Source organism: Carlito syrichta, unplaced genomic scaffold (genome assembly GCF_000164805.1).
Source record: "Carlito syrichta isolate Samal-C Ts95f unplaced genomic scaffold, Tarsius_syrichta-2.0.1 Scaffold308051, whole genome shotgun sequence".
Lineage (NCBI taxonomy): Eukaryota > Metazoa > Chordata > Mammalia > Primates > Tarsiidae > Carlito > Carlito syrichta.
In genome coordinates, this window is record NW_007252147.1 from 691,071 (window position 1) to 704,434 (window position 13,364).

The 13,364-nt window shown below is 44.6% G+C and overlaps 1 protein-coding gene across 1 annotated transcript in view; it reads right to left on the bottom strand.

The window, feature by feature from the left end:
- MCOLN2 (mucolipin 2) overlaps positions 1-13,364 on the bottom strand; it is a 73,905-nt gene that overhangs the window by 12,419 nt on the left and 48,122 nt on the right. Inside the window, exons 8-11 of the mRNA XM_008064796.1 lie at positions 4,983-5,095; positions 2,835-2,984; positions 775-876; positions 544-666 (exon numbers count right to left, since the gene is read on the bottom strand). Coding sequence (XP_008062987.1) covers positions 544-666; positions 775-876; positions 2,835-2,984; positions 4,983-5,095 — 488 coding nt within the window. The remainder of the gene's footprint in view (positions 1-543; positions 667-774; positions 877-2,834; positions 2,985-4,982; positions 5,096-13,364) is intronic.

Below are 13,364 nucleotides of genomic sequence, written 5' to 3' on the forward strand. Positions count from 1 at the left end.
CAGCTCCTTGAAAGGCTGAGGCGGGAGGATCGCTGGAGCCCAGCAGGTAGAGGCTGCGGTGGCCAGGAGCATGCCACTGCATGCCAGTCTGGGTGACAGAATGAGACCCCAACCAAAAAGAAAATTAATTTAAAAAAATTCTCATGTGACGACTACTGGGTTAATACGTGACCTCTTAAGCCAGTCCTTGACAACTATAATATATGCTTTCTAGTTTTGTGCAGTTCTTTTAATATTGTGTAGTTGCTACAATAAATCAAAAAATTAGCTGGGTGTGGTGGTGCACACCTGTGGCTCCAGCTACTTGGAAGGCTGAGGGGGAAGGATCCCTGGAGTCCAGCAGGTTGACATTGGGGGTGGCCGTGGGCATGCCACTGCACTCCAGTCTGGGCAACAGAGTGAGAATCCGACTCAAAAAAAATATGTGCTAACGAATGTCAAGGGTATGTGCTGTAGAAAAATGGGAAGAAGGTGAGTGCTGGAAACCCATGTTTAAGGGTCCTATGGGCCATTTGTGCAGAAGGAAGAATTTGTGGCACATACCTTGTCATGATATGGTCCTAAGACAATCCAGCCACAGAATGTGTAACCCAGATAAATCATCCCAGCACAAGCACAAAATCGAAGAACTTTGGGCAGTGAGGCTTGCATCGTTAAAATAAGCACCTGAAAAGAAAAATTAGCAGAATGAGGGACATGAAAAAGTAGCTACTAGAACCCAAAGAAGAAGAGAGTCCCAATCACAGTCCGTGCCGCCCAGTGCCACATCCTTACATTATACGTTTGGAAATAACCCAGGTATCTGATGACTCCAACCCAAACAAGGAGTGTAGATGTCCCCAGCAAAATGCTGCACAGATCGTAATTTGTGAGATTCTAAGGAATGAACAAAAAAAAAGACAAATGAGTAAAATATCCTGCTCCACTCACTTTATTAACCTCACTTTAAACTGACTAAAAAAAAATTTTTTTAAAAGAGAACTATTTGTCTCCCGATAGGTGACACTAAGAGTTTTTAAAAAGAAAAAAAGAAGAAAAATAGAGAACGCCATTTCAAAATGTGTTTTTCATTTCTTCTTTGTATTTCAGTTGGCTGGAGTGAGTTTTTTCCAAATAATATCCTGAAATAAAAATTGCATTTATCACTGGGCTAAGCATCAACGAATATAAACTAGTGGTGTTTGTTTAGTAGCAAACGACACAATTCAGCTTTTGAATTGAAAGCTCCGACTTTGGAAAGGAAGCTGCAACATGATTTGGCAACACAGTTTCTGCTCTCAAGAAAGTCTAGGTCTAGTTGAGGAGATAAACACACAAATCCCATTCTAATAAAAACACACAGGTGCAACGAAAGACACAATGCAGGCCGGGCATGGTGGCTCACACCTGTAATCCCAAAACTTTCGGAGGCTGAGGCGGGAGGATAACTTAAGCCCAGGAGTTCAAGACCAGTCTGGGCAACACAGTGAGACCTCATCTCTACAAAAAAAAAAAAAAAAAGCTAAGGCTGGTGGCATGCAGCTGTAGTCCCAGATACTCAGGAGACTGAGGAAGGAGGATTGCCTGAGCCCAGGAGGAGGCTGCCGTGAGCCGTGATGGTGCCACTGCACTCCAGCCTGGGCAACACAGTGAGGAAGGAAGGAAGGAAGGAAGGAAGGAAGGAAGGAAGGAAGGAAGGAAGGAAGGAAGGAAGGAAGGAAGGAAAGAAGGAGGGAAAAGAAAGAGAGAATGCCGAGCTTGTCGTGGAGGGATTCCCTCAGGAATGATTCCAAGGCAGGGATGGTCTGCAGGACAGGCTGAAAGAAAGCACCACAGGTAAGGGAAGGAAGAAAGAAGGAGAGAGAGAGAAAGGAAGGAAGGAAGAGAGGAAAGGAGGAAGAGAGAGAGAGAGAGAGAATGCCTAGCTCATTTTGGAGGGATACTTGCAGGGGTGGCTCCAGGGCAGAGACGGCCTGCAGGACAGGCTGAGAGAAAGCACCACAGGTAAGGGACAAGGCTGAACAAAGGGACAAGACTGTGAACCAGCAAGGTGTCCTACAGGGGCAGTATCAGAGCTGGGGCGGGCACAGGAGGCGCAGGTGGATGATGAAGACCCCGGAGGCTAGGCTGACGGGAGCCCACTTCATTTCCAAGTTCACCTCCCAAAAAGGATGGTGAACAGTAAGACAGACACTTCCAGAAAAATTACTCTGGCAGCGAGGTGGATGGATCGAAGGGACATAGAGCAGAAGACGGGAGAGCCAGTGAGGGGGCCGCTGTCCTGGTCCGGCCAGTGAGAATGACAGCCTGAAGGAAGCCAGAGGGAGCCAGAAGAGGGAGGCACCTTAGTGGGAAGGAGGTGAAGTAGTGAGACTTGCCGATGAACAAACGGCAGAGCCTGGAGAGGGAGCAGCTGGGAGAGGGAGGAGCCAGGGCTTAGTTAGAAGATGACATCAACTAATTCACACAAAGTGTCAGGCTTCCCGCCTCACCCTCATCACAGGCTCCCAATGTGCTCAGGGGAAGGGCCTGGTTTATGGGTAAGCTGCCCCTTTCGCAATTTAAAAAGACCCCCCCAAAAAAGTCCAAATAACCCATCTTCTCAAACTCAAGTGACTATTCTGAAGGTGTCGCCAAGTCCTCTGGGGGACAGCCACAAGAATGTCGCCTTCCGTGGTACACAGCTTCCTGAATGTCCCTTCATGAGGCGTCGAGCCGGAAGAGGCCTCACTCAACTCATACAGGTGTGAGGACAGAAAGACACGAGAATCAAACTAGTCTCCACAGGGTTTTATGAATGCCTGAGGTCATCCAGAAGACTACAGAGAACACAGGTGATAAGTATTTGCCCTCACCTTTGCTTTGATTTCCATTTTTAATATGGATCCAATGACTGTCATGAGGTCGCTGATAATCACCAAAATGTACCAGCCATTGACGAACTTCCACCGGTCGGCATCACACACACGACGCTTATACTTCTCCAAGAAGAATTCCAGAAATCTCTACGGCAAACGTTTTGCAAAGCATTTCTTACCCACCACCCTGTTCTCTGGAAGAAGACAACACAGTGCTCTCACTTGTAGAGGACGGAGTTTTGCCTTTTCCAGCCTGCAAGATTTACTTTGAGGGTAGAGATTACAGATCACATTCTCCCCGTCACCCATCCCGGCATGGCTGCTGAATTAACTCAAACACTACCTACATAGGTGCTAACTCCAGCAGACTCTTGCCCTCATAGCTAAAACATAGTACCTTCCAAAGACTTTACATCAGAGATGTCTAACCTTTTGGCTTCCCTGGGCCACACTGAGGAAAGAGGAATTGTCTTGGGCAGCCCAGAAATTATATAATATAGTTAGTGTATAGACAGGGGGTGCCAAAAAAAGTATACATACTTTAAGTATGATGTTTGCTCAAAATATGGCATTAGTCAAATGAATGCTAGTGTCACCATGGGACAGGCAGGACAGTCCAAGAAAACAGCAGAAGCATGGTTGAGCAAACATCATACGACACATTGCTACCGTAATTCAATTCAACTTGGAAAAGTAATACATAGATAACGCCATTTAAAATATGTGTACATGTTTTTGGCACCTCCTGTAGATAATAAGACTTCTTTAATTTTTTTTATATTTTATACATTTTATAAATTTATAAAGTTTAGAACAATGGGAACAATATAAAACTTTTTAAAAATAAATTTTTATAAATTTTATAAAGTTTAGAACAATGAGAACAATATAAAACTAGTGGGAAATTTGACCTTGTTTTTGTAAGATGAATCTATCCATGTCTAGTTCAATGGAAGTGGTCACAATTCTTAGTGCATTCTCAAGGTGCCCGTCAGAAGTGTGTTTGTTTGAATTTTGCTCCTTGTGGGCTTCATCATTGAAAACAGCAGCTCACAAATGTATGGACCACCAAAAAGCGAGGTCATGAACAAGGCATGACAAGGCATGACTGTGAACTTCAAAAATGAAACTACGCATGGGGTCACGAAGAAAATAAACGCTAAAAAACACTCGATGTTCAAAGATTTTGTGGGCTGCATGACTGGCTGTCTTGGGCCACACGCAGCCTATGGTCCATGGGTTAGACAGGTGTACTTTACATATTATTGACTCATTCATTCCAATGACTACCTGATGAACACGGCATTACCAGCCGTGCTTTCCAGATGAGGGAACTGAGGCAGAGGCTAAGCCAGGACTGGAGTCCAGGCAGGCCAGCCCCAGAGTGTGCATGCCTTGGGTTAGTCTCTCACTTCATCAGAGACAGGACCTTAGCCTTGGATTCAGAATATCGAGGGGCTGGGGGAGCAGGGAAGAGAGTTGGGTATTTACAAGGTGCATTGACAAAGGTCAAGATGGAGAAAAGTAGGGCAGAGACTAATCCCTTGTCCCACAAATGGCATTCCAGTGACTTCCCCTGACTGCCGGATGCACTTCCACACATGCCACAAACCAGAATATGATTTGTGGGGAATGGGAGTATATATTCATAAGAGCCCTGAGGGTACAAAGGTAAAATGAGACTAAGGAGAGAGTTTTTAACTATTTTTTTAAAAAATAGAATAAAGTATTAGATGGCCTCATTACAATCCATTTACCACGCCTCCCTGTCAAAAGGAACTCTGATTTGAAGACAAAAGATGAAACCCACACAGGCTCTTGCTCTGCTCTTGGGATTACTCCTGAATTTAAAATGGCCTCACTTATTCTGGAAACATCCAAAAGTCTGAGAGTGTACCACTGTGCACCTGTACTTACCAGCTCAGTTCTGAACAGGATAATTATCTGATTATCTACTTGATGTACTCAGAGCCCTCCCTGGCTTCCTATACCTCAGGCTGATTAATGTCTCATGGGGGGCATTACTCAAAGGAATTGAGGTGAGGCAGAGACTCCAGAAAGGGCGGATGGCACAGTGGCCTGCTGTTTGGGTAAACTGAGAGCACAGGCCAAGAATACAGGGCGAGAAAGCAGACGCATACTAACCTTTCGTAACCTCAGAGCGAGAACAATGGATCTTGTGCACAGAACGAGAGAGGTCAAGCAACTCAGAATAACAAATACGTCAAACACCAGGACATACTGAATATTCTTCTGAGCTGAGGAGAAAGAACAGAAGCCAAATCTTAAGCACGCCTTACCTGAGAATAATCTCCAAATAAAACGGCAGTGTGGAAAGAAGTTCAAACGATCGACGTTTTGTCTGTTGCTCAAACAAATTGGTAAATATCAGAAACAAATCACGTGGCATTCGTTCAGAAATCCATACGTAAGGTAGAACATTCCCGGATGTGAAGGCCTCTCCATTTAAACACATATGAACTGCAAATAAAAGCACTCAAATTTATTTATAAATGTTTGTTGCAGAATAGAACTCACTAGAAGGAGGCCCATTGGGGCTCCATTCAAAAAAGACAAAATCTGATCCAGCAATCCCACTAGTTGGCATCTACTCAGAAGAACAGAGGTCGTATATGGAAAAGGCACCTGGACCCGCATGTTTGTCACAGCATGAGTCACAATAATAAAGATGTGGAAGCAGCCTAAATGCCCAACACCCAACATGGATGATGAACATGGGGTATATATTACAAGAAAAGGATTGACAGTGGTGGGAATCTATGGGGGGGCAGGGAAGGTAAGGGTGATGGGATTAACGGTGGTCAATATCTGTCTGGGGATGGGGGACACCCCTTATCCACAAGGGTGCCTGAACGATGCATATTTATATCCCTAACCCTTAACTGTACCCCACAACTTTAAAATAAAAAATATGTTTTTAAAAAAAAAAGCAAAAAAAAGAAAATGGGGTATATATACACCATGGAATACCACTCAGCTATCAAAAATAACAAAATACTGTCTTGAGCAGCAACTTGGATGGAATTGGAGAACATCATCCTAAGTGAACTAACTCAGGAACAGAAAACCAAACACTGCATGCTCTCGCTTATACATGGGCGCTAAACAAAGGACCTGCAGAGACACAGAGAATGGTATGACGGACAATGGACACTCAGAAGGGGGAAGAAGGGAAGGGGCGGAGGGACAGAAAATCACCCACGAGGGGGAAGTGAGCACAGATGGGGAGGGTGGGTACACTGAAAGCCCAGACCCAAAACTATTTGTACCCCCTAAAGCCATTGACATTTTTTTTAAAAGGTAAAACTATGGACATCCTTAAAACGACTGACATGCTTCAAAGCACAGACGTCAAGTTCACCATCGATGAGCAAACAAGCACATTCAAACTCCACCACTCAGAATCCCCATCCTGCTTCTCGACCTCAACGTGTACTTTCCCAGCAACAAGTGCTGATCCAATAAGGCAGCTCTGCACATACAGAAAATCACTTCTTGGGATGGAAGTAAGGAGAAGAGCAGTGATAGGGTTTCGGGAGCAGGGAGAAGGCACTGGAAGGAGATGAAACTGTAACTTAGCTCCTCTCAGACTGCAGGGTGGCATCCCAAACCCCAGTCTGGCTCTCTCCTGCCTGGGGCCCACCTCTCTACCCTGCAGTCACACTGGTTTCCTCTTCCTCTGCTTCCTTGTCTCAAGGACTCCACACATGCTGATCCCTCTGCCTGGAACAGCATCTCTCCCCCCAACACATATGCTCAGATGATTCGTTTTTAGCCTCAGGTTTCAGATTAAAAGTCCCCCACCTCCGACCTAAATTCTAGTCTCCACGAGGCCCCTCCTATATCCTTTCTGGCACACACTGTGGCCACACATGCCCATAGCGCCTTTCATTCCTCTGCACAACAGCCAATCAGCTAATAATGACATCTTCAGAGACAGCACAGCATGGAGCACAGAGACAGTACAAGATGAGAAAAGACCCGGTCTCTGCAGCCCAGCAGCCTGGCTCCCAATCTTGGCTCTGCATGTGAAAGCTGGGGAGCCTTGGGGAAATTGCTTAACCTCTGTGCCTCAGTTTCCTCACCTGAAAAACGGGTACAATTTTAAAATGCCTATATTATAGGGTCATTGTGAGGATTACATGGGTTCATATATTAAAAGCTCTTGAAATAGCCCTAGGAGAATATCAACAGCAAACACTTATAGTGATGGCTAACTTATCATTCAGTGTCCAGTTTCCCCAGAAAATGATTGACCCTGTGAAGGAAAGCCTGTGAGTAGTTGCCATGGTTTGAATATCTGCCCCCTCCAGAATCATTCTACCAAAAAGATACCTGCACAAGCACGTTTATTGCAGCACGATTCACAATAGCAAAAACATGGAACCAATCGTGCTGCCCATCAAAAATGGACCGGATAAAAAAAAAAAAGTGGGACATATACACAATGGAATATAACACAGCCGTAAAGAAGGACAAAGTTATGGACTTCGCACAACTTGGATGGATTTAGAGTCTAACATACTCAGTGATCTATCACAGAAACCAAGAACTGAGTACCACATGTTCTCACTCATAAGCAGACCCTGAACATTTACCATAATACTGTAAAAAAGGGATTGGTAGTAGCTGGATACTGCTGGGGCAGGGTGTGGGGAGACACAACATCAAGAAGGGTACCTGATCTCAAGCCAGGTGAAGTGGGGACCAAAGGGAGGCCCAAACTTCACCTGTAGGATGACCACTTGTGCACACAATCCTGAATTGTACTCCACATCTTTAAAAATTAAAAAAAGAGAATATCTGTCCCCTCCCAAATTCATGTTAAAATGCCACCCCCAATGTAACAGCTGAGGAGCTGAGGCCTGTAAAAGGCGATTGGGTCATGAAGTCTCTGCCCTCGTAAATAGATTAACCCATTTGCCGACTCATGGGTTAATAATATATGGGAGTGGAGCATGTGGCTTTATAGACAAGGCGGTGAGACTCCAGCTAGTAACTCAGCCTCTCGCCATGTCAAGCTGTGGGCTGCTTTGTCAAGCTATGGGCTGCTTTGTGACTCCACAGAGCGTCCTCACAGCAAGAAGTTCCCTGAATGATGTGGTCCCTCTACCATGGACAGCTCAGCCTCCAGACCTGTAAGAAGTAAGTTTCTATTCTTTATAAGCAAGCCAGTTTCAGGTATTCTGTTATAAGCTGCAACAAAAAATGAACTAAGGATGGGCGCAGTGACTCACACCTGTAATCCCAGCACTTTGGGAAGCTGAGGTGGGAGGATCATTTGAGCCCAGGAGTTCGAGACCAGACTGAGCAACATAGCGAGACCTCGTCTCTACTAAAAAAAAATCAAAAAATTAGCCAGGCGTAGGGGTGCGTGCCTGTAGTCCCAGCTACTCAGGAGGCTGAGGAGGAAGGATTGGCTGGACCCAGGAGGTTGAGCCTGCAGTGAGCCGTGATTGTGCCACTGAACTCCTGCCTGGGCAACAGAGTGAGACCCCGACTCAAAAACAAAGCAAAACAAAAAACAAAAAAAAGAACAAAGACACTGGTGTTGAACAAAACACAGCACCTGTTCTTAGTATGATGCTTTCGTGTGCTTAGAAACAGATCGAGGGTATCAAGCAGAACAGTAGACCCCTAAATCTAAATCAGGACTTACAAGGACTCGGTAGGTTGGGGTGGAGAGCAGGGAGAAGGCACAGAATTACGAGATGAAGGAGAGAGTCGCACCTGGTCTCCAGGAGGCCTAGGGGCAACAGGGAATGATTCCCGGTTGCTGTCCAGGGCAAACTGAGTTCCCTGTGGTCGCAGCTACTCAGGAGGCCAAGGAGGGAGGACTGCCTGGGCCCAGGACGACAAGAGAGGATGACTCAGTGGCAACTGAAGCCAAGGAGCGGCGACCCGTCAGAGGGGCCATGGAGAGACAGGCAGACAGGAAGGCCAGGAGAGCAAGGTCCAAAAACTGGGAGCGATGAACTCAAGAATCAGATGGAGGAGGCCAGAGGACAAGGAGGCAGGACCAAGGAAAGCCAACCTCTAGAGCTGTGCCTACAGCTGGAGTGCCCCACTGTGCCACCAAGAAGGCTTGGAGAGAAACACCCGTGTGGCCTGAGGTTTAATGATGCAGTTTTGGGTGATATTGGCCTGAGTGTCTGAGGGCCATGCAGGTGACCAGCAGGGATGGCCAGCGAGGAGATGTTGTTTAGCCTTACTGACCTGCAGATGCCCCAGCGACAAAACAGGAGGGACAAGCATACCTGCTTCATAGGGCTGTCATGACAACCAGGCAGAACAATCCAGCATGGCGCTTGTTGAAAAAACACCCAGTACTTGCATTAACCTTTTGTCGTTTTATGCTCAAGAAATTTCAGTTGTCTTGCGATATCACCTAATGGGGAGGTGAAACAACTCAACTCCACCAGGACACAAGGCTTCTTCCCCTGCTTGGGCCCATGAATGGGGCAGAGGAAACAGAGGTAGCTCTCGGGAAGACAAAACTGAACAAATCTGTGTAATGCAGGGACAGCATTCTTCCTTTCTGACATCTAACAAGAATACAAACCTCAAAGAATGCTCGTATTGGGCCTTATTTACAGATGGGAAGACAAACAAACCTAGAAAGGTAAGTCATTCTCCTAATAGAATCCAGGCAGTGTTCTGTTTTCCTTGAATTACTGAGAAGACTAGTTTGGCATGTTAGAAAATATAATATATATATTTTATATATAAAATATGCATATAATATGTAATACTGCATAATATACATTTATATGTGTGTAATTATTTATATAATTATATAGTTATTTGTGTTTGTATGTATAATACATATTTACATATATTTGTTGTATATAAATAAATATAATATATGGGACTTCCGGCAAGATGGTGACGGGGCAGCTTGGTCTGTGAGACCCCCCGCAAAAGAGAACACACATAAAGACTCTGGCTCTCTCCCAGGGGCTGCAGCTCCCATCATCAGCAGCCTGCTCTTCACACAGAGCTCAGCTGCAGCCACCACTCAAACAGCTCAGTGGTCTGGGCCGCCACTGCAGCTGCAGATGCTGCCACCAGGGCCATCGCCTCACCCATGCCTGAGGCGACCCACGACTTTGGAAGGTGAAGCCCCCGCAAGCACCATCTACTGAGATAGGCACCACTGTTCCCACTGCCACACCCAGCCCCTCGCCCGGATCCAGGCTCATGGAACTCCTTCCACGTACCATGGGGTGGCTGCTGCACCACCGCTACCCATTGCCTGCTCCTTCCCATCCTGGGCAGGCTCCAGTGGCTGTGAATAAAGATCAGCTAGAGCAGTGAGATAGTACCACCTGCTGGGGATCCAAGGTAACAACATCAAAATGGGAAAGACAGAAATTCTTCCCTCTTGATAAATAGACAAGGCCAGATCTGAGTGATAGACTGGGCAGGGAGTCCAGATCTGAACTACCCTTCACAGCAGGCCAGGGGCAACTGACCCTAACTGTGAACAAATCTACCAGCCTGCAAAGACAGCTAGAAATCAGAGCTGAAAGGACATTGGACTTAAAGGAAGAATCTCAGAGTGTGCTTGGTTGGTTCTGTTAGTCTACTGACTTTATTCTAGCCCTTTTATTGATTTTTTCTTTTTTTCTTTTTTTATTTCCCGGTAAACCCCATCTTTGTATAGAGGAATAACACACCAATAAGAAGGTTGGTTAGCTTGTACGTTCGCATCATTGTATGTTTTAGTTTTTTCGTATGGTTGTTGGTTAATTTGTAGTCATGGTTATTGTTTATATTTGTTTCAGTCTTTGTGTCAATTTTCATTTGTTAGTTGGTACACTCATCTGTTCTCCCTCTTACTCCTCTCTCTCTCTCCACCCCACTCTTCCTGCCTCTGCCTGCTCCATTCTCTTCCATCTATTAACCTCATTTTGCTTTCAGGAAGTAAACCTACAACCTGCTGCATGGACAGATTCCAAGGCAGGGGGAAGTGGGTTTCAGATTATCCATACACCTGTCGGCAGATATCGGGATCTGCAGATAGACTTTGAATCACAGCTCCCCCCTTAACTAAGTCACAAAACTGCCTAAAGGACCACCCCCAACCTACAGTCCAACTCCAGAATTGAATAAAGCAAGAGGATATACATAAGGAAGAATAGGAGATTGAACAAACAGAAGTAAAAGGAATCCCTCCACCCCTGAATAACCAAATTAAAGAAGACAGGGAAATGGAGGGAAGGAAAAAGGAGGGAGGAAAAATCTGCACAAATGAAGAAAAACCAAAAGAAGAATATAGGTCTCACACAGACTCCCGGGAGGTCAGACACTGAGAAAACAGACTTTGGAACTCAATGAAGAGCCCCCAGAATGACAGGTCACATGCAGACATCAAGACATTAATAGAGAGAATAAAAAAAATTAAGGAGAAATAAGAGGAAAATAGGAAGAAGTTGATGACAGAAATAACAGCAGTAAAGAATACTGTGATGGAAATAAATAACAAACTAATAAGCATGGAAAGCATAATTAGCCAAGCAAAAGAAAGAATCTCAGAGCTTGAAGACCAAAATACAGAACTAACCCAAACTGTCAAAAACATAGAAAAGAAGCTTAAAAAGACAGAACAAAACCTTCAAGAGGTGAATGATTATTTCAAGAGTCCCAATCTAAGGGTAATTGGCCTTTCTGAGGCAGAGAGAGTCAGAGGTCACACTGGAACAAACATTTCATGAAATCATTCAAGAAAACTTCCCTCAACTCATCAGTGATGCAAAAATTCAAATACAAGAGATTTAGAGAACCACCGCAAGACAACAAATAAGAAGACCAACTCACAGACACATAATAATTTGCCTAAACAAAGTAGGTATAAAAGACAAAATCCTAAAGGCAGCAAGAGAAAAAGGTCAGACTACTTACCAGGGAAGATCAATTAGAATAGCAGTAGATTTATCTACAGAAACCCTCCAGGCTAGGAGAGCTTGGAGCCCTATCTTCAAAGTTCTAAAAGATAAACAATTTCAATGGAGAATAACCTATCCAGCCAAGTTAAGCTTCATCAGTGAGGGAGAATTGAAATCTTTCCCAGATATTCAATCCCTAGGAACCTATGCTGCCACCAGACCACCTCTACAAGAAACACTTAAGAAAGTACTGAACAAAGAAAAAAAGAACAACAGCATTCTTCACAAGAGTACAGGCAAAAGATTAAAAACACACATGAAGCCAGGCTTGGTGGCTCAGCATGTAATCCTGCACTTGGGAGGCTGAGGTGAGTGGATTGCCTGAGTCCATGGGTTTGAGACCTGCCTGGGCAACTTGGCGAGACCTCATCTCTACAATAAATCAAAAAAACAGCCGGGCGTGGTAGTGCATGCCTGTAGTTCCAGCTACTTGGGAGGCTGAGGCGGAGGGATCACCGGAGTCCAGCAGGTCGAGGCTGCAGTGACCGGGAGTGACCACTGCATTCCAGTCTGGGTGACAGAGTGAGACTCCAACTCAAAAAAAAAAAAACACAAAAAACCCCCCAAAAAACGCACATATGAACCAACTCCAAAACCAAAAGAAAGATAACAAACAAACAGGAACAGCAACAACAACACATAAGAACCTTAAGATGGGGATCAACTCTCACATTTCAATAATTAGCCTGAATGTGAATGGACTAAATCAACCACTGAAAAGACATAGAATGGCAAAATGGATAAAATATCACCAGACAACAATTTATTGCCTTCAAAAGACCCACCTCACTAGAAAGGACACTCACAGACTCAAAGTAAGAGGATGGGAAACAAACTTTCAGGTGAATGGAACACAAAAGAAAGGAGTCATGATCTTAATCTCAGACAAAATACCCTCTAAGTTATCAAAAATTTAAAAAGATACAGAAGGCCACTACATAATGATAGAAGGTTCAATTCATCAACAAGAACTATCCATCCAAAACATATATGCACCCAACATAGGAGTGTCAACTTTCATAAAGCAGCTTCTAGGTAAACTCAAAAAAGATATTGACTCTAACACTATCATAGCTGGGGACTTCAATACCCCACTCACAACCCTAGACAGATCATCAGGACAAAAAATCAGCAACGAGATGCAGAACTTCAATGTGACTCTTGACCAAATAGACTTAATTGATACCCACAGAACACTCCATCCAACAACCACAGAATATACATTCTACTCATCACCGCATGGAACGCACTCTAAGATTGACGACATACTTGGCCATAAATCAAGCATAAGCAAATTTTAAAAGACGGAAATTTTGCCATGCACCTTCTCAGACCACAGTGTAATAAAAATAAACATCAACACCAACAAGGTCCCCCCAAACCTGCAAAGGCATGGACACTAAACAAAATGATGCTAAACAACTCCTGAGTCAATGATGAAATCAAAACAGAGATTAAAAGATACCTGGAAACAAGTGAAAATGAAGAAACATCTTACCAAAATCTCTGGGATGCCATGAAAGCTGTGTAAGAGGGAAATTCATATCTCTACAAACGC